The sequence below is a fragment of the Mesoplodon densirostris genome, chromosome 15, assembly GCF_025265405.1.
Source record: "Mesoplodon densirostris isolate mMesDen1 chromosome 15, mMesDen1 primary haplotype, whole genome shotgun sequence".
Lineage (NCBI taxonomy): Eukaryota > Metazoa > Chordata > Mammalia > Artiodactyla > Ziphiidae > Mesoplodon > Mesoplodon densirostris.
This window is the reverse complement of record NC_082675.1, coordinates 39016233-39037703: the sequence shown is the minus strand read 5'-3', so window position 1 is coordinate 39037703 and position 21471 is coordinate 39016233. Positions and strand designations below refer to the sequence as shown.

Genomic DNA, 21471 nt, shown 5'->3' with positions numbered 1-21471 from the left:
GGAGCTGCCAGGATGACTGCTGGGTACCAGGCATCAAGGGCAATCTGTCTGAACTGTAGCCATGTGATTCACAGGCCAGACATGCTGAAGGCTGTTATCACCCAGATGCCAACTGCCATTGCACCATTTTATCAACCTAAGGTCACACTGCCTGAGTGAGTCTGACCCAAATTCTCCACTGTACTTGGCTTGTTGGACTATGTAACGATGAGGTTCCCACTCTCCCCTCCACCTCCCATTCTCTGCCACCTAAATCAACTGAGGTCTCTCATCTTACCCCACAGAATATTCTGCTTTGACCCACTCCTAAAACTTTGAGGTGGACCATGGTAAGCTTAGAAGCAAAAAATGCATAGTAACTCATGTCCTCTGACCATATTCCTGTCCAGTGTCCTGCACTTGGCCCATACTTCTGCCTTGCCTGATGTCCTGACCGTGCTGAGCCCTGTGTTTCCCAGGACTCACTAATGAGTTCTTGCAGGGCTTGCAATTGGGAAAGGGTAAACAGAAGGCCTTTAAAGGTATTCATAACATTCTATTTTTTAATCTGTATAGTAGGAAAAAAAGTTTGCTTTTTCAAGTTTTATTACTATTCTTTAAGCTTTAACATACATTTTATACATCCTATGTGACATAGGATTGCTATAAATGATTACAGTAGTTGTTAACTGCACAAAGGGCCTTGCCAAGGAGGAGAATAGAGGCTGACCTCCAGCCTGAGCTCCACTTACCAAGACCTTATGCACGGGGACAAGGCTGTTCCTGTGTCCATGCTCAAAGGGGTACCTTTTCTCTACCACTGGCTTGCCAAGCATGTCCCCACATCACTCCATCCATCCAGATGTGGTGCCTTTCCCAAATTCACACTGGTCTATTTTTCTTTTTAGAAATGTGCTTCTCAAACTTTAATGTACACCTGAATGACTTAGGACTCTTGTTAAAATGAAGATCCTAATTTAGAAAGTCTAGGAGGAAGGGTAACTATTACCTGTTATACTTCTAACAAGCTTTCAGGTGACACCAATGCTGCTGGTCAACAGGCCACACTATAGTCACAGAATTTAGATTTATATTTCTGGTTGTCCATCTCCCCTAATTAGAATATAGGTTTCAGAAGAGTAGGAACTTTGCCTCTTTTGTTTATTCCCATAACCCTCATGCTTGGAACAGAATCCTTCACCTAAGTGTTCAATAAATATTTACTAAATTAAAAAAAAAACATTGCTTCCTTAATAAAAATCAAAGTACTTAAAACATAGAGGCCAAAATATTTCTGTCCGACTTCCAAACATTAAAATTAGACCTTATTACTTGAAATTAAATCAATATAACAATACTCTGAATTTATAAAACATCTATTTGACAAAATGTTTAAAAATCTCAAATTCAGAAGAATCTATATAGGGCTTCCCTGGTGGCGCAGTGGTTGAGAGTCCGCCTGCCGACGCAGGGGACACGGGTTTGTGCCCTGGTCCGGGAAGATCCCACGTGCTGTGGAGCGGCTGGGCCCGTGAACCATGGCCGCTGAGCCTGCGCATCCGGAGCCTGTGCTCCGCAACGGGAGAGACCACAACAGTAAGAGGCCCGTGTACCGCAAAAAAAAAAAAAAAAAAATCTATATAGCACCAAGTTGTACAAAAGAGGCTTTCTAGTTCCTAGGAAGAGTTCCTCAGATGACAGAGACTTTAAAATCATCATTCCTTAATGCTAAAAACAATATGTTAAAGAAGATAACAGAACTGATATTAATTGACTTCAAAATCTCAAATGTGAAATGCTGTTCATTTCAGTACATTAGCAAAACACAGAGAATACACTTTTAACACGTGACTGACTGAATCAACGAATGCATCATCAGCAAAAGCAACATGAAATCCAAAGTAAAACCAACAACCCATTCACCCTAATATCTCTGGCTATCCCAGCCCGTTAAAGAAGCTGTACAAAATTCCCTTCAGAATAACTGCTATAACTGACCCCTAAACAGCTCTACACGTGTGCCTCCTGAGAAGGGTAAGGGTAAGTGGACTGAATAACAAAGTAGCTGTCTATTACCCCTCAGAAACAGACCTTTGGGGGAATGGAATATAAAACAAGTACATTCAAATGAAGTTTTAATAACAAGAAAATCAAGAGCATGAGATACTGCTTAGGGACGACTAGCCCAAACAGGATGTTCAGAAAGGCATTCTGGGCAACAAAACGGCCACATGAAGCCTAAAAGTGGAGGTAAAATCTACCCTACAACCTTCTCATGGAACGCCAATATGTATAACAGAGCAGGAACAATCTTTTTCTTCCGGGGAAAAAAAATGAAAACTTAAGAAATTGTTATTGGTATTAAAAAAATGGGCCAAGAAATTCAACTACAGTAGTTATAAAATCTACTGAATATACAATATTCCAGAATAACATGATGAATCAAAAACAATTTTTACCTTTCCCCTACGTCCATTTCCTCCATCCTGATCTTCCCACTGCCAGTCCACTCCTCGTACCACTCTGGCACCTGCAAAGATCCCTCTGGCTGTAATCTTCTTAGATTTTCTACGAGACTCTAACAGAACCCTAAAAAAATTATTTATTTTCAAATTTATATAAAAATAGGTAACAGCAGTTTATTTTTTAAAATAAGATTATAAAAAAGGTTATTCTGAAAATATAAAAGATTTTTCTTTGTTCTGATTAATACCATAACAGCACGGTACAGGAACACTTTCCACATTACATAGGTTATGATGATGAAGACATTAGTAGTTGGAATAATAATAATAACGGCTAATATTTACTTAGCTTTTCCTATACATAAAAGCACCTACAGAGGTATAAAGTCTGTTACAGTCCCTAAGGTGAACGTATTATTATTCATTTTACAAATGAGGAAACTAAGTCCCAAAGAGGTAAGTAATTTGCCCAAGGTCACAAAAGTTAAATTGGAATGGAATCAACACATGAATCCAGTTGAACCACTTCAGGGTATCACCACACTCTTCACTACTTTAGAGATGGCAAATTCAAAACCCTACAACTGTCAGGCAAGTACTACAAATGAGGGCCTAAGAAAGACAGCACCACAGCAATGACAAATGGCAAATGGCACTTGACCTTAGGCTGGGGAAAACAATAGGGAGTGGTAGGGACTTCGGTGAACTCCAGAGTATGATTTGTCTAAAGGGTACAGGTGTTCCTGTGCTTCAGCCAACTGCTGCCAGGAAAAAATGCAGGACCTGTGTTGACAGTCTTTGGAGCGTGGGGGAACAGAATAGGGTTAGAATTCATAAACCTGATTTTTCTGTGAAATCACCCGGTTTTAAAAGGTTAGCAATTGTTCAAAAATTTAGATCACTGTGTAAGTCAAGTAAAACACATCTGTGGCCTGGATTTGACCTACACTAAACTGTCTCTAAAGTAGTGTATACCTACAAGAGACTACAGACCTTGAAAAAGATTCTATACTCAACTATCTAGACAAGCATGGTTTTCCAAGGCCTTCTATCCCTTATTCTTCTACATCCTTCTCATTCCTAAAAATCAAAAAGATTCGGGGTTTTTTCTTCTGCTCTGCTTTTATCTCATTATTCTATTCATTTTCAGAATATCTTTATTACACCCTAACTTTAAAAATTGTAAGCAAAAGACAAAAATAAATAATCTGTTGAAAGTTACTCACTTAATAAATGGCAGGACTAGGATCTGAACCAGGACAGTCTGACACAAAAATCCACTTTCCTATTACTCCTGCTGCCTCCTTGTCACTGACTTGGTTCTTGCTCCTATGCATTAGTCATAGCTACATGAGAATACTCAATCACCTGAAACTCTGCACCCATTCACAATTAACATCCTTCTCTCTTTGCTCCTAAGACACTTAATACGCATCTCTATATACAGACTGAAACATCACATGATAATCACTGTTGATCAAATAATACCTTAATTCATAAACTCCTTAAGAATAACATGTCTTATTAATCTTCAAATTTACACAAGTATAGTCTTAATGCTCTTTAGTCTTAATAAATGTCTCTTGATTCAATAACTGGGCTCTAGTGTTCACAAGATAGAATGCATACAGAGAAAACAATCAGCCTCCCTTGGGCCACCCTTTCATTTCCAAACACTGAGCAGTGCCAAGTCTCTACACTAGAGAAAGAACAGCTCAGATTATCCTGGAAAAATACATGTATCTCTATCTTCACAGAGCTCTTTTCTCGCTATGTGGTAGGCCTGGTCCACATCTAGCCTGGTAATTACTACTTCTTGACTAAACCAGCTGTCAGAAGCTATTTCCTGATCCTATTTTTAACGCTGAATGGTATAAAAAATTCAATAGAAACAAGGAATAGCAATTGGGAAAAAAAAATGGATTTCCATACCGCTCACTTCCTGGTGTAGTAATTCTATAAAAGCGATGCCTTAAATGATGTTTATCTCCATGATAACAAACTGTGCACAAATCATAATTTGTACACTCCGCACATTTCCATCGAATGCCAATGATTGGTTGCTGGCGACAGGTATCACACATGGTTCCATCATGCTTGATGCCTATTAAAACAAGGATACACACTTACATTAATTACTAGTATTATTTATTTGAATATTATTCCCTAAGGGAAAAAATAAGAACACAGCATTTTATAAAATAGTTCAATAAAGCAAGAAATAATATTTCAAATGTACCATATATAGTTTCAAGATAACAGATTGCAAATATTTTAACCAGTACAAATTATAGACTAAATATTTTCTATCCCTTCTTTTTTCATTAATAAGAACACTTCTCAGTAGCACTTTCCTTGCTCTCGTCCACAAACTGAAATTTAGGTTCAATCCAGAGAAAGAAAGAAGAATCCTTTATCACCAAGTAGATGTTTCAGACTTCAAACACACAAAAATCTTTTGAGGAATGTGAACCTATTCTCCAGGTAAAAATTCCAAAAGAAAAGACAGTTTTATCCTCATGATATCAGAAACAAACTATCAATTAACTTTAGCATTTATCCCTATGTATTGACAACCTTTTCCCCATCAACAATAAACTTTAGACAATGATTAGCAAGCAAGTTTCCCAGTTTGGGAAACAAACTTGAGTTTGTCGTGGGTTTTCTTTTTTCCTTAAAGAACAAGAAAAAATTAACACTAGAAAAAGAAAACAAGCACTTGGTAATATAACCTATACTAAAAATGTTCCCATGGATAGATGAGATACATGTTAGAACTATAAAAGTACCACTATAAATTAATGAAAATAACTGACATTATAGGCTAATAAGACTGGGGAATAATGTACCTTTACTATTCTACTAAGATCACTTATTCAATAAATTAAAACTAGGAGTTTTTTTAAAACAATGTGTGGCCTGTGAACATCAGTGTCACTATTTCATGACACATGCTGTATGGTCATATGTTGAACTACAAACAAGGGCTAAGTTGTCTGTACAATACTGACACTCCCCTAGATCAAGTTCTGGCTCTGTCAATAGCTATCTCTGTGTCCATGAAAAAGTCATTTTAACTTAAGTACTTACATATAAAACAACAGTATTTATTTCAAAGTAATTGGTGGAGAGGGAGGGGAAGTAAGGTGCGTTTAGATGAAACAAGATTGCTCGTGTTGAAGTTGGGTAACAGGTAACATGGGGGTTCATTATACTATTCTCTATTTTGTATACGTTTAGAGATGCTCAATAATTAAATAAAAGAAATGAGTCATTTTAGTTCTCAGAACCTCAACTTCCTTTGGAGGAGGTAATATGTTCTTTAAATGAAAGGTATGTTCTAAGAATAAAATGAGAATGTGAAGTACACGCAAGAACTAGAATACAACAGTAGTAATACTGTAGCTAAACTCTGCAAGAACTAATACACTATTGCTACTTCCTGGTAAGGGGAAAAATCCTACATAATTCATTTTCTATATCCTGGTTTAAAATCCCTATGAGTAAGGAAATCAGATTCTAAATAAAGTACCCTAGCTGAGATGGTTAAGAAGAAAAAAAGGGAGGGAGGGAAGGAGGAAGAATGAACACTGAAAGGAAGCTGGGATGTCTAGTAAACTACAAAAGAGCATGACACCAACACCAAGTATGTTTTGCATGCACATTCTGCAGTCTCCTACCACACAAATGCTTGGCTGTAGAGACAGAGAAGACAGCAGACATCAGTACCTACTGATTCATTCAGTAACTATGTCTTTACTGCTACTGTGGGCAGGTCCTCTGCTGCTTTCAAATATCACTCTTGCTATGGTAGGAAGAACAGAAAGGAAGAAAGTAAAAGGGGCTAGAAAAACAAAGTCAAGTACTGAGAAGCTTACACAGTAGTCTAGGTGAGATAACGGTAGTTTAAGCCAGGGTGATGATAGTGGAAGTGGAGAGAAAAAGAGTCAAGAGAGATTTAGGTCTTGGTGGCTATGGGTTAGAAAATAAAAGATGTAGAAGGTAACAGAAAAACAAAAAAAAAGTATAAATAAGATCATTAAAGAGAATACAAATAGGTAAGTATTAGAGATATTTAGGAACAAACAGCACAATAAACTGAAACCTAGAACTGCTCCCTTAAAAAACAGAAAGGGAGCCACCAACAAAAACATAAATAAGCACATGCTTATCAAATAATGCAAGCTCAGGGCTCCACTGAGAAACTCATTCAAGAAACTAAATCAAAAAAAAAAATCAGGCAACGTTTTTTAGAAATGGTGCATGAGTAAACCTTTCAAAGGAAGAAAGAAACCTCAGAAGAGCACAGAGTATGTTCAATGAACCAGGAGCAGCTTTATTTGTTTGGCAGGATTATGAAATATAGTCAGAGACTTAGAGATAAATTTTAGAGTCATGCTGGGAGATAATAAGATAAAACATAATCTCTGATCTGTATATTTAAATTGTTGCATTAAATGGGGAAAACAAAGGTATGTGATTTCAGAAACTACTTACATAACTTACTGGCTAGGTAATGTTCAGAATCAAGCTTTTTAAACTACTCTGGGACCAATATTCTCATCTATAAATTGAGAAAATACTTCCTTTCATAGATGTTATGGACTGGGAGGTTCCCCCCACAATCCCTAACCTCCAATGTGATGATATTTGGAGGTAAGGCCTTTGGGAGGTAATTAGGTTTAGATGAGGCAATGAGAGTGGGACTCCCATGATGGGATTAGTGTCTATCTAAGGAGAGGAAGAGAGACCAAAGTGTCTCTCTCTCTCTCTCTTTTTCTGTCATGTGAAAACAAAGCAAGAAGGCAGCTATCTGCAAGCCAAGGAGAGAGCCCTCAATAGGGAACCGAAGTGGCCACCCCCCTGAACTTGGACTATCCAGCCTCTAGAACTGTGAGAAATAAATTCCTATTGTTTAAATCACCCAGTCTGTGGTAGATTGTTATGGCATCCCAAGCAGACTAAGACAATATGGAAAGGGACACTGTGAAGCTAAAGTGATATAATAGAGGTAAACATACTCTGAAAGGCATTAGGATAAAAGGTAAGTATAAAGAATTATACTGCAATTAATTTAATCTTAATATAGATATATTAAATGTACTAGTCATCTATTTAAATAATTTAATGATCAAAGTCATCACATACCCCAGGCAAATTCAGCAATACTTATACAAAAATTAAAGAACTCAATAAATTTCTCAATTTCCCAGAGACTGCATACAGAAAATATTAAATTATTCATGTGTGGATTACCCCCATTTTATTTTAGCAAATTACTCGCCCTCTCCATTTGCTAATTACTCTTTTATCTCAGGTTTTCCCCCAAAGTTTGTGGCTTCCCTGCAGTTGTACCTGTCCTCTTTGTTCCTTTAATTGTTTTCACTCCAGAACAGCAACAGAGGACACAACTGCCATGTGAGACAGTCCTACACAAGAGTAGGTCATCCACCACTTCTCATTCTAGCCTATGGCTAATTCTGACTGCATCAATCATGAAAATTATCATCAGCCATAGGCCCCAAAGAAATTATACTCTAGTCTAACAGACTGTAAACTAAAATTAAAAACCAAATTAAAAAAAAACAAACAAACAAATTTATAGCTGCACAACTCAGAGCTACCAGCGTTCACTAGTATTGCATGCTTCAGTCTTTTACAATATAAATCAAAAGGCCAAATCTATTCTTCCTTTTGGGGTGTATAAATGAATACACAGAAGAGGATTTGTTTGGTGTTTTTCAATCACAGAAGGATTTTTTTTTAAGTACCAAATAACCCATAACCTGGCTAATCATCCCATGGGTTACTAAGAGTTTGCTGTATTTTGCTTTAAATCAATATATAACCATTCCTTATAATGTTCACTTTGAAAACATAATTTTGTAATTATTCCTGATATTATCTCCCAACACAAACAGCAAAAGTCTACAAAGTTAAGAAAGAAATTATCCTAGCTCACATAAAGATATTTTTTAAGGTAAATTCTAAAACCTATCAACAGACAAAGATTTTTGAAGAACTGTCATAATTGTCTGATGCAATCCTACTAAAATGAACTTTAAATTTTCATAAAATTGCACTTTTTAATAAGAAATTGCAGGAATCACAATATGAGGGTTTTTTTTTAATTCATCCATTTAAATACTGAAATACAGGTACACCCCTACTTTATTTATGCATTTTATATCAGGCACATTCCTGAAAAACTGAGTGTATACTTAAAACGGAGGAAAGGCGTGGCAGATTGCATTTTCAAAAGAAAGCCTCACCGATCTATATCCACCCCAAGTGCTCCTCTGACAAGAGGACAATGAATGACAAGTGGCCATCAAGAGGCGGGTCTGTTTTCCTCCCCACTGATCCTAGGGGGACATCTGCGACTGCCTTGGTTAATAGAAGGTGGCAGAAGTGACACCATATGACTTCTGTGCCACCTGTCTGTCCATGTCTCTCTCTCCCCCTGAGGATTCATGCCCCCACATGCCTTGGCAGTTCTTTCATACTAGGTCTGGCTACCCTGAAGCTGCCACAGAGAGGAGACCACTTGGTGAGGCCATAAAGAGGTATAGTATAAGGAGATGCCCGAGGAAGCCTGGCTGTGCAGCCCCTCCACTGTTTGACTCTCCTAGCTGGGGGCCTAGATACTGTGGAGCAGAGGTAAGCCATTCCCCACTGAGCCTCTCCAAATCCCTGAGGGGTAGAAGCCCTGAGCATATAAACTGTTTCACACCACTAAGTTTGGGGGTATTTGTTGTGTAACCATTGCAACTTGAACAAAGCAAGTTAAAAATAAGTTACAATCTTTATTAAATTACAGTTCCCTGCAGTACAGCATAGCAAAAATGTGGATAAATTAAAGAGCTAAATATGAAAAAAAGAAAACCATAAAAGTGCTAGAAAAAATAGTTGAACAGCATCTTTTACAATTCTGAGTAAAGTCTCTCTATGCATGACACAAAACCTAGAAGTCACACACACATATAGGAAGTGTATAAATAGAGAAAACCTGGAAACTCCTCCAAACTGCTGACAGTGGTTGAGGATACACAGATGAGGAAGGAGAGGGCACCTTCACATTTTTTCTGTATACACTTTTCAGTTGTTTAGCTTTATTACATACACTTTTCAATTGTTTAGTTTTATTATAAGTATATTAATTTCATAATTTTAAAAAGAAAATACAAAACAAGAGATACCAACTTTATCCTCTTAAATTGGAACAGATTAAAAATAATATGTCAGTGTACATGAAGATGGTGTCAAGGGGGCCAGTCATACTGCTGAGAAGGAAACAGAAATTGATACAATCTCTATGGAAGGTACTTGCAAAATGTTTCAAATGCTTTAAAAGATTTTGACCCTGTCTTCAAATTTTTTTAAAGGTACATCTCGTGACACTAAATTGTTTGCAGTAAATAAAAATTTAACATAACATGTTGAAAAGATGGGGATGCGGCTATTTATGTGTAAACTAAGGTAATACATAGAAATTCTATGCAGTTATTAAACCATGTTGTAGAAGAAATGCTACTGAGATGGTAAACTATATTATTATTTTATAAAGCAGTATGCAAAGAATTACAATAGAGCACTTTGGTACATAAATTACATTATACATATAATACATGTGCCCAGAAAAACCAGAAAGATAACCCCCAAAATGTGCTTGACGGGATCGCCCTTTGGGGTTTTCCAAATTTTCTACACTGGGTATGTATTAATTCTAGGAAGCAGCTGGGCGAGAAGGGGCATTTAATATGCAGTATAAGCATCAGAAATGCTGGTATATGTCACTTATAAATAAAAGCTAAAAATAAACAAAAACATGAGGAACTCCAAGTATTTACAGAAACCAACTTTCAGTTACTTTAGCAATGTGGTACACTGCTACTCAGACGTTTTTACATCTTTTAACGCTTACCCTAACTGAGCTATTCTGTGCTTATGAAAAGAAAATATATAGCTAATAAGTACACTCCTTATTGCCACGTGCCTTAAGAGTCTAATTTGTCTTACCACAGGAAAGCATCATGACCAAAAACATCCTAATTAACAACAAATAGCAGTAACAGTAAATGTCCACACAGTAGTTAAGTTTCTGAACAGGTCTAAAATAGGTCTCCTATGCCATCACAAAAAGTCAAATACACTAAACAAATGGGTATCCAATATACACTAAGAGGTATACCCTAATTTATCTGCACAGCTCTTCAAATGAGTGCTGACTGATGAAAGGCATAGGGAGAATGTATCCCAACCTCCTCACTTGACAAGAAAAGTAAAAGCCCAGTTTTCAGCTGTTCCCCTATTTACATATTTTTCATCTCTAAGTTCATTTTCTCCAAAATACAATAACATTCATGAGCTCATAATCTGAGTACAGGCTTTCTTTAAAAGCAACCATTTAAACATACAATGATAACTGGTTTAAAAAAAATTAAAAACTTCTACAATTCACAGTTTTAAAGAATACTTCAGGAAAACCACTAATGCACACAAAAGCACATCCAAATCCTTTCTTGGTTCCCACAGTTCAAATGCCAACAAAGCTACTGAACAGCTGTGAAACAGACTAAGGCTGAGAATTGGAAAAAGTAAACAAAGCAACCCACTCCACTACCAAAATGAGCAGTACAGAATTTTTAATGAGAATGCAATTAATTGACTTTAAAACAAAAGATGACATTTAAAGAAAACATAAAAAAGGAAAAAGGATTAAATGAACAAGGCCAACATTTTACTGGTCTCTTACTCTGGCAGCTTTTTTGTTTCCCCTTACTTCATCCACCCAATTCATTCTCAACTAAAAGCATTCCCTTCCACTCTAAACCTCCTTAGCCCTGGCAAGAGTTATTCCTTAAAAATTCAATAAAATTTAATTCCCTAACTAAACCCATGAATGCTTTTTCTCCTTCCTAAAGAATACCATACCACCCTAGAGAGTTAACACTCTTTCCCTTTGCTAAGCTTTATGAAGACATCTGCCACCGTTAAATGAACCACCTGATGATAGCTTTTGACTCATTCTAATACTCAAATGACCATCTGCTCTACATTTTAATGACATCTCGCCTAAATTCAATAACTTAGAGAATTTACATAGCTTAAGTCTTTTTGCTGGCAAATTTTATGAGACCAGTAAAACACTATGGTCGAGATCAATAACTACAAGTTCTTAAAAGAGCCAAGAAAAACAGCTCAAATTCATAAAGCACTGATTTATTTAAGTAAAATGTTAAATTTCTAGAGAAAAAATGATTGAGAGAGAAGGTTCTCCCTACAAGCAGTTCATTATGTGAAGCACTTAAACATGGAACAAGAATATGTGAATTATCACTTTGTATAAGAGCAAAAGAAAAAGTAAACAATGTAAATATTCATTTACAAGAGAGGGAAGATATGTATTAGGTAATACAATGGAATACCTAAAATGAACGCTCAAGAGCCACACAATTCAACATGGATGAATCCTTCAACCATAATGCTGAATTTTAAAATTATTCAAGAATACAGAATGTTGCAAATAAAGTACTATGCACTGTTTACAGATACATACAACACAGCGTAAATGTAAAGAAACCCATGGGAATTACTAATTTCTACACAGTGGTTACTTTAGGAGAGGAAGGGAATGAAATTGGGAAGAAGTACAGAGAGTGTTTTAAACATTAGAAATGCTTTATTTCTAGATAGGTTCACAGTTATTTATTAATCACTTATCCACTTGGATATCTTAAATACTATGTAATAAATTTTAAAACATTTTTAGGGCCTCCCTGGTGGCGCAGTGGTTGGGAGTCCGCCTGCCGATGCAGGGGACGCGGGTTCGAGCCCCGGTCCGGGAGGATCCCATGTGCCGCGGAGGGGCTGTGCCTGTGGGCCGTGCCCGCTGGGCCTGCGCATCCAGAGCCTGTGCTCCGCAACAGGAGGGGCCGCGGCGGTGAAAGGCCCGCGTACCGCAAAAAAACTTTTTTAAAATCAAAAATAAGCATTCCTAGTAGACTAGTATAGTGCCTAGTTAATCCTCTAAACTTTTGCCCTAATTAAAAGATTTCACCTAACCTCAAAAAATAATTTACAAGTCATTAACCAGTGTTTAAAAGCAATTACTTGTTGTGGCATAACCGTTTGCTGATGTCACTCAACCAACCAAGAATTCCTATTTCTGATTTATGGATTCATTCAATTTTAACCCCAAATCAATGTGACAAAAAGTTTACAGAGATTAAAGAGGGTTAACCAACTTGAGTATGCATCTTATTCTCCCTGAACCGTCAAAGTACTTATGGTTTAGAAACTGGCTGAAATGTAATTAAAATTCTTACTGAGGGTGAGGCCTTTGTGACCTGCCAGCTGGTTGGTGGCAGGTCACTCCACATTCCTTACTCTTGAGAAACAGTAAATTAGTGAAAATAGTATTGTTATTATTAATAATACTAACCGCTACGTAAATCGGTACCAAGCTAGGTGCTTCACATATATTTTATTAACTTTCCCAGCAATATGAAAAGGTAGGCATTATTATCCTCATTTATAGATGAAGAAATTGAGGATATGAAGGCACACGTTAGTAAGTGGCGGGCTCAAATTCAAACCCATGTGAGGAGTCTGATTACAAAGCTTGGCCTCTTATGCTCTTACCCTACCAGGGTTTTCCCCTCTACTTAGCTCTGATTTTATTTGAAGAATAATTACATATCTAGGGCATCATGTTCCCCATTCAACCTCTGCGCTCAAAATATAAGTTATTAAATCCTATTCTAATATTCAAATAAATTTCAAAGAGATACATTTTTAAAATTAAAAAGATTATCTACTTCTTAGTTAATTTCACAAGTGTTGTAGAGTGAAACACCATCTACTTCCAACCAACTCCTGTTATGAATTAAGGAGACGTCTTTGAAAGTGCCTCACCCAAAATCCACAACTCTTTCATATCTTTTCTGTTGGACAAGTTTTTCTCTCATCTATTTTTGCAGCCTCTGCTACTCTACTTTATTATAAGCTTGCATAATAAAATTACAATCATGCCTTACACGGTCCAAACAAAAGAAACAAGGCGTCAAATTAGGCATACAACTGGCAATTTTAGTGATATATTTGTTATTTTTAGCACTTGTTACACAAGAGTAGAAAATTAATGAGGTCAAACAAAAATAAGAATTTTACCCACTTTATTTTTTTCCTAACAGATAAAAATTCATTTTTTCATTTTACAAGCAAAACACCTGTGTACCTTGACCTCCTCCAACTTCATTTTACAGGTGAAGAATTAAAGTTTTAAAGAGACTAATGTTATAAGGCAGGGGGAAAAAAAGACTGACAAACCTAGATTTGAATCTCAACCATCAACCAATTACTTATGAAATCTTGGGCAAATTAGTTCATTTCTCATAGCCTGTTTTCTCATAAGTAAAATGAAGGCTATCAAACAACACTTTTATGAGGATTAAATGAGATAAAGTATATAAAAAGCTTAGCATAGTTCCTGACACATGATGGGAGCTCAGTAAATGTTTGTCCATTCCCCTAGTTAACAAGGCCACATGAGAAAATCTAGAATGAACAAGTACCTTGACTTCCCTACTAAGCTCGTGCATTTTCCACTACTCCATGATAAGAGACTGGGAAAGAGAGGTGAGCAAGGCACCACAATGTAAAATATTACAATCTCAAGCTTTTATGATTATCACTAGCCCTGCAAAACTCCCAAAATTCAAATAGTGATTTTTTTTTAATATCAAAACGTTTCTACCCCATTTCTTGATTTTTTCGGAACAAAATTATCATCAAGAAGATAAATCCACCCCAGGAGAAAGCTATATACTCTTATCATGAGTGTGCTTAGAGAATATAAACTAACCCTAACCACAGCAAGCATCTACAAAAGTAAATATGCTCCCAAAGGCACTCCAAAGCCAGAAATGAATGTCTGGACTACCTGCTGCATTCCATTATCTCCTCCATTAATTTAAACCCCACCTTATCTTAGTTGTGTCCTACAAGTTCATTTAAAAGCTGGCTGTTTAGACTTCAGAACCATTTTCCCTCAGAAACAAAGTTTTAAAGATAACTTAGGTACTAGACTATTTCACAAGAACTTATTTACATAGAGCTAATCTATGGGCAAAGATCAAAATTGTTCCTGTGTTCCTAATTCCATCTGAGGAGGTGGTTTAATCGCTGTAATGCAAACATGGTGATAAAAAAAGGCAAGCTAAATTGGTACGGGGACATATGAAAGTATATGAGTAAAGAAACAGGCTTAGGAGAATGAGAAGTGCTCTAAAAAAGCCATTTCCCTACAGATAGTTAAAATGCATAAGCTCCTGCCTGGTGACAGTGCAATGGTTTTCAAAGTGAAGTATATGACCCAGGAAATACAAAAGATGATCCTCTGAAATTAAAGAGATAAGCCCACAATCTCCTATCTGTTCCAAAATCCAAAAACTCTTAAGTTTTTTGTAAATGAGCAGGAAACTCACTCAGTGGTAAATCCTGATCTGAACAAACAAGAGGCTGTGTAGTCTTTATTTACCCCCTTAGTATAACCATTCATATGCTTCCTGCAGAAATATTGGTGTATCTGATGACAGGGTGCTGCTGTGGACCTGGAAGTGGGCATTAACAAAAGTTTATAAATTCAGGCCCAAGCATTCTGAATAAAGGGTTGTGGACCTCCATTAATACTTCGATATTTACTATTTTTCTTTTTTCCTTTTTTTTTTTTTTTTTTGGCCACACCACACAGCTTGTGGGATCTTAGGTCCTGACCAGGCCCTCAGCAGTGAAAGCTCCGAGTCTCAACCACTGGACTGCCAGGGAATTCCCTATATTTACTATTTTGCTAAAAATCTATGAATGAAATTAGGTTATTAATTGTACATTATTCAGCTGATACTAGCACCCTCAGTGAGTCTCCACACAAAAAAAGAAAAAAATCACACACGGAATACAAGGTGTACTAATGAGTGGGAATTTGACAGCCTGGGGGGTCTAACACTGTTGCTCACTTCTTGCACATTAAGACGGGCTGCACCTATTTTGTGCCTAGTTAAGCAGTCTTGTGGAGCACCTCCTAATGATACAAAACAACATGTTGATTATCTTGCAACAAAGTGCTTGAGGGTTAAAATTAAGAATAGTTCCTTTTTTTTAAATAAAATAAGTATTCCCAAATTGCACATCTTTTCTGGAATGAAAAGTGGTTGTTAACGGTGTGCTCCCTAGAAGATACATATATTTTTATTTTTAAATTATACCATTTAATCTATCCCTTCCAGGTAAAGGTGATGTCTGACAATAAATAAGAAAATAAACGCAGTCCAAAAGAAACTAGAGTAAGCACGGTGAAAACTGACATTTGGAGATACTTCCATCATTATATGGTCTTTAATGCTGAAACAGTGTGTATCACCAATAAACTCTAATATCTGCATCCATAAAGGAAAATCACTTTTATTTCATTTTAAATTCAGTGGATTTTGAATTTATTTATTCACAATGTAAAAGTGAAACACTGTCCAATTCGTTTGTTAGAAATGATCAGCATCAGAAAAGATGGAAAATTACTAGCTAAATTTCAATAAAAATGTTTACTTAACTGGTAAATGGGATAGAAAAATAAGATTGAGATTTGGTAAACACATTGTATTAATCGGGTCCAGTCAGAAGACAGGAAACCACACCACTTCTAAAAATGGGGAAACAATGAAAAATAGTATTATTAAAATGTAAGAGGCGGGGACTTACATGGCACAGTGGTTAAGAATCTGCCTGCCTTGGGCTTCCCTGGTGGCGCAGTGGTTGAGAGTCCGCCTGCTGATGCAGGGGACACGGGTTTGTGCCCCGGTCCGGGAAGATCCCACATGCCGCAGAGCAACTAAGCCTGTGCATCCCAACGACTGAGCCTGCGCTCTAGAGCCCGCAAGCCACAACTACTGAACCCGGGTGCTACAACTACGGAAGCCCACGCACCTAGAACCCATGCTCCTCAACAAGAGAAGCCACCGCAATAAGCCCGTGCACCGCAACAAGCCCGTGCACCGCAACGAAGAGTAGCCCCCTCTCGTGGAAACTAGAGCAAACCTGCACACAGCAACTAGGACCCAACACAGCCAAAAATAAATAAAATAAAATAAATAAATTTTTTAAAAAGAGTAGTTAAAAAAAGAAAAGGAGTAGTGTTTTTTGGTTTTTTTTAAAAAAGAAAGCTGTTTCATGTTCCTTTATTTCCTCCCCTTCTTCCTGCCCAATAATGTCAGTCTCCAAAACTGAAGACATATATTACTGACAAACAATGAAGGCTTGGAATCAGCTGAGGGGAAAAGGAAACAACAAAGAGCCTGGACATCTCAAAAGACAAGCAGTCCCTTAGCATCCTGCTATTCAAAGTGTGTCCACGAGCCAGCATCATTTGCATCACCTGGGTGCTTTTAAACTACTCTTGCTGAATCCCATACCTACTGAATGAGAATGTCTACTTTTAAAGGTTCCCAGTTAATCTGCATGCTTACTGTCTGTTTGAGAAGTACCGACAGAGGGATAACTATTTCTTGAGATCTTGAAGTTGATGTCTTGAGGTCCTCAGTTCAACCAAGCTGCAATTTACAAGGAGTATTAAAACTAGATGGACTTTCATCACTTAAAACATTGTTTTAGCAGATGAAGATAAAAAAGAAGACATTTTACATAAGTATTTAAAATAGATAGGATCTATAGGAAAATCAAGTTTTCCTTACAGATGCCATTAGTAAAAAACCTCTCACAAAATCTCATCCTTTCCAGGTCTGGCATCCTATTCCCCAAACATTGTTCACACAAGTCCTGTTTTTTCCTAAGACTCTGTCCCCTGATAACACTCTTTTCTCCTGTAGTTCTAGAAACAGATCAGAAGAGAAACAGGAGGCCTCAGAAAGGCAACGCTGAGGGTTATTAATCCGTTTCACTTTTTATCCAGGGTCAGCACTTCTAGACCTTCAATTGAATAACGACATCTAAGGAGCTGGTCCACAAATGACCTAAGAAGCACTCTTTGCTAGGAGTGGAAGAAAAGTACACAGAACTGCCCCCCAAACAGCCTGGACCAAAAATACCAGAAACTAGTTTTAAATAAACCTAATCATCTATACTCCTAACTTTCTTTATCCATACCCAGGAGGGTAGAAAGAATTTTAATAGGAAACCCACATTTATTTTCTCCACTCTTTCTCTGGTAACAATACAACACTGTAGTCAAGTGACCAAAAAACAAGCATTAAGTAAAAACACATTTCTCCCCAAATCCTATAAAATCAGTACCTAACTGATAAAAGGTCAACTATACCTACTTGATTACAGACTTCACAAAATTAACTCCAAACTAATTCACCAATAACATATATATTTTCACGATCTTCTTGCTCACGACAAATTAACCAAATATATCTGGATACAAAATAGAAGTTATATCATTCAAATATATACTAAATGCTCCTCTTCTCAAGGTTTTACTATCCTAGACCATAAATTCAAACTTATCATGTGTCACCTGAAAGAAAAAAAAAAACAAAGCTTCTGTGCCAAAATGTTACAGACCACACATACAACCCTCAGACCAAATCTCCAACACACAGTAAAGAAATATCAGAAAGATTCAAAATGACTCAACCATTCCAGAATCCTTAATTCTCAGGAAAGTTTCACAGAATTTTATTTTAAAAGCTACCCACTTCTTAATTCCCAAACAGACTGCAATAAATTTTCTGTTCATGTAATGTGGGTAACAAGTAAGGAACAAAGAATGAATAACCAAAGACAATCTCAGTTGTCCTGGTAAATATTACAAGACTTTTTAAAGCTAACTATGAAATTTAAGAACACAAAAGGCATAAAAATATAACACACACCTATGTACCACCACCCAGTTTAAGACATAAAACTTACCCAAAAAATTACTACACTCCACTTCCTTCAGTGTAAAGATAGCCACTCCCTTGAACTTGGCATTTATTATTATTTTTTGGTATACTTTTACCACATATGTACATATCCCCAAACCAATGAGTACCAACCCGCAGCAATCATACCTGGCAATGTCTGAAAAATGTTGGGTTATCGTAACTGCAACCAGTGGGTAGAGGCCAGGGATGCTGGCCACAGTGCACAGGACAGCCCCCTCCAGCAAAGAATTATCTAATCAGTCCAAAACAGCAATAGTGCCAAAACTGAGAAACCCTGTCCTAAACAACAAACAGTACTGTTCTACATTTTAACATACCATACGTTTTCTTTTTAAAGAAACTTTACTTTCTTGCTTTATTTGCTTAACATTAATCTTCTCCAGAAGTGTTTTTAAAACGTTTGCTAACAGAATCAGATGAACAAGATGAATTGATACATACCAACAAATTAAATAATGTGTAAAATTATCCTGTAAACTAAGATTTTTAAACCTCTGAAAAATACCTGTTTTTACATAAGATAACGAAACTATTTACACGACAGATATACTCCATACTAGAAAACATAGAGACAACATGAATATCCCTTCAAAAATTGCTGTAGTACAGGATTTGTTACACTTTACCTTTACCCTGGAAAGATATTTAAAATTCCCCATAAACCTACAATTACTGATCCCAAGATGCCTCCAAATTATTGAGCTCAAACTTTAGCTTGAGCTAGCAGGATAAAATTTTAAGAGTGTGCAGAAACAGGAATATGCCCCATACAGTGTTGTAGGAGGGTAAATTGGTAAAATGTCTTCCCAAGGCATTTAGTCAACATCTCTCAAAATATTAAATATGTGCACTCTTTGATGCAGCAATTCAACTTCCAAAGTACTCAGTACACATGCACAGGATATACGTACAAGGAGTCATTCAATGCATCACTGTAAATAAGAAAACCTGAAAGAATACAAATGCCCATCAACAAAGCACTGGTTAAATAAATTACTGCATTCAATCACTGTAATATTATGCAGCTATGAAAGAATAAGGCAGACATCTATGTGCTAACATGGAACAATCATTAATAGGTACTATTAAGTTAAGAAGCCAAAGTACATAAAAGAATATAGTAGTTTATTACCACTGGGCCTTAAAAGGGTTGCAGATTTACAATACGTTAATACATATGCTTGCAATGAGTATTCTGTAAGAACACACAAGAAACTGGTAACAATGGTGGCCCCTTTTTGTACTGTGTTGGTCCTGCACATAAATCCTCTGCAATGTTTAAAAAGCCAGCAAAGAAACACAATTTTATGAATTATCTATTCAAAAACTGAACTGCCTTGTGTTAATTTCCTTTTTATTGGTGCTAACAATAACTATGTACCCATTTCAGGATTTGTTAGGTTTTGCCAAACTCAGTCATAAAGCTTTAAAAATAGCTTATTTAAGCATTCTGAAAATTATCAAATTTTAAATTTGAAACTAGTTTCTACTGAACAGAGTACCAAGGATAAATCTATGTGAAAATGAATTCGATTAAATTATTCTGAGAGCAAGCTTTCAGTTTATCATATTATATAAAAATTCTAGTCAATAAAAAAGTTCCCTGAAATTTGGTGAATCAGGAAGGACACTGACTCATTGCTGTGTTAATGGATAAGTCTCTGACATAACCTTACAAATGAACTGAGATGTTAAAAGATATCAGGTGTCCCCTATACCTATCTTCCACTTGAAAAGAGTATTTAACACAAAGAAAGGGTTCAACAGCTTAGGCTGTTTTTCCCTCTATTGGTATAAAGATATACAACGAAACAATTAAAATGAAAAATCATTCCACAGGGTACTAAGTAGCAGCATTCAGCTACTGAACTCCAAGTCTTTCTATGTGTTAGATGAGGAGGAAAAAAGGGTATCGCAACAAATCCGAGGTACCAACGACCGGTCGGCAATTGTAACCGGTCAACTAAACACCATATGGCAAGGCAAGCCTCCCTTCAGACACTCATCACTCCGTGGCTGATTAATTTCAATGGCTTATTAGACAGGCCTCTCCAGACTCCTTCCCTAGAGGAGGAGGAGGGGAAGTGTCTGCGGTCTTCCCGGTGCTTTGTGCCTTCCAGGCTTGAAAGCATCCCCGTGATGGTGCAGCCATCATTTCCCTTGGGGATGGGACGGAGGAAAGAGAAAAGGGGTCTTTTTTGTAAGTTTTTGTTTACCAGGTATTAAACCTAAAATTCCTTTTGGCTCCTTCCCCGCTGCCTCCAGCTAGGCGCTGCACGGTAGACGTTCCACCACGGGCTTCTCCCAGGCCTCCCGAAGCCCCAGCACCCCGCCTCGCCCCTGCCCCCACGCGCGCAGGCCCCGGGCCAGGTGGCCGCCGCTTACCCGTGGGCGCGCTGTCCAGGATACGCAGGTCGTAGGCCCCGGAGCAGCGGTAGTTGGCGGCGGTGCCGTTGTCCCACACCACCACCACCTCCTCAGGGCTCTCGAAGCTCCGGACCGTGCCCACATGGCCCTCGCCGCCGTCCTGCTTCCCCCACTTCCAGTCCGGGCCGCGCACCACTCGGGCCCCGACCCCTTCCACCATCACTCGGTTATTCCTGGAGTTACTCATCGGGGCCCGAGCGGTGGGCTCCGCCGCCGCCGCCGCCGCCGCCGCCGGGGGACCCGTGAGGGAGTTGGGCCCGGGCCGGACTCTCGGCGCCGGCGGGGGCGGCAGCGAGCCCCGGGGGACGTGAGAATAACTCACGGGGGCGGCGGCGCGGTCCCCGCCGAGCCCACAGCCGCTCCCCAGCCGTCGCCGCCGCCGCCGCGCCCCCCGCTCGGTCTGGAGGCCGGACTGCAGCAGCTCCGAGGCGGCGGCGGCGGGCGGGCAGAGAGGAGGGGGCCGTGGGCGGGGACTCCCCCGCTTCCTCCGGGCTCCCCGGCCGGGCTACAGCGACGGCCGCCAGGAGACCACGCTCTCCCCCGACCGGGAGCGCGGGGAGCACAGGGGGCCGGGGGAGGTTATCCCCGGGGAGACGGCGCGGGCGGCCGAGAGCAAGCTTAACTGCCGGCCTATTTTCTCGCCCGGGCCCTCGCTC

At 38.3% G+C, this 21471-nt stretch overlaps 1 protein-coding gene across 1 annotated transcript in view; it reads right to left on the bottom strand.

Annotated features, from left to right (window-relative positions):
* Positions 1–21092, bottom strand: part of MIB1 (MIB E3 ubiquitin protein ligase 1) — a 117200-nt gene extending 96108 nt beyond the window's left edge. Inside the window, exons 1-3 of the mRNA XM_060118269.1 lie at positions 20774–21092; positions 4377–4548; positions 2439–2568 (exon numbers count right to left, since the gene is read on the bottom strand). Of these exons, the coding sequence (XP_059974252.1) occupies positions 2439–2568; positions 4377–4548; positions 20774–21002 (531 nt within the window). The 5' untranslated portion in view covers positions 21003–21092. The remainder of the gene's footprint in view (positions 1–2438; positions 2569–4376; positions 4549–20773) is intronic.
* Positions 21093–21471: the final 379 nt, after the last annotated feature.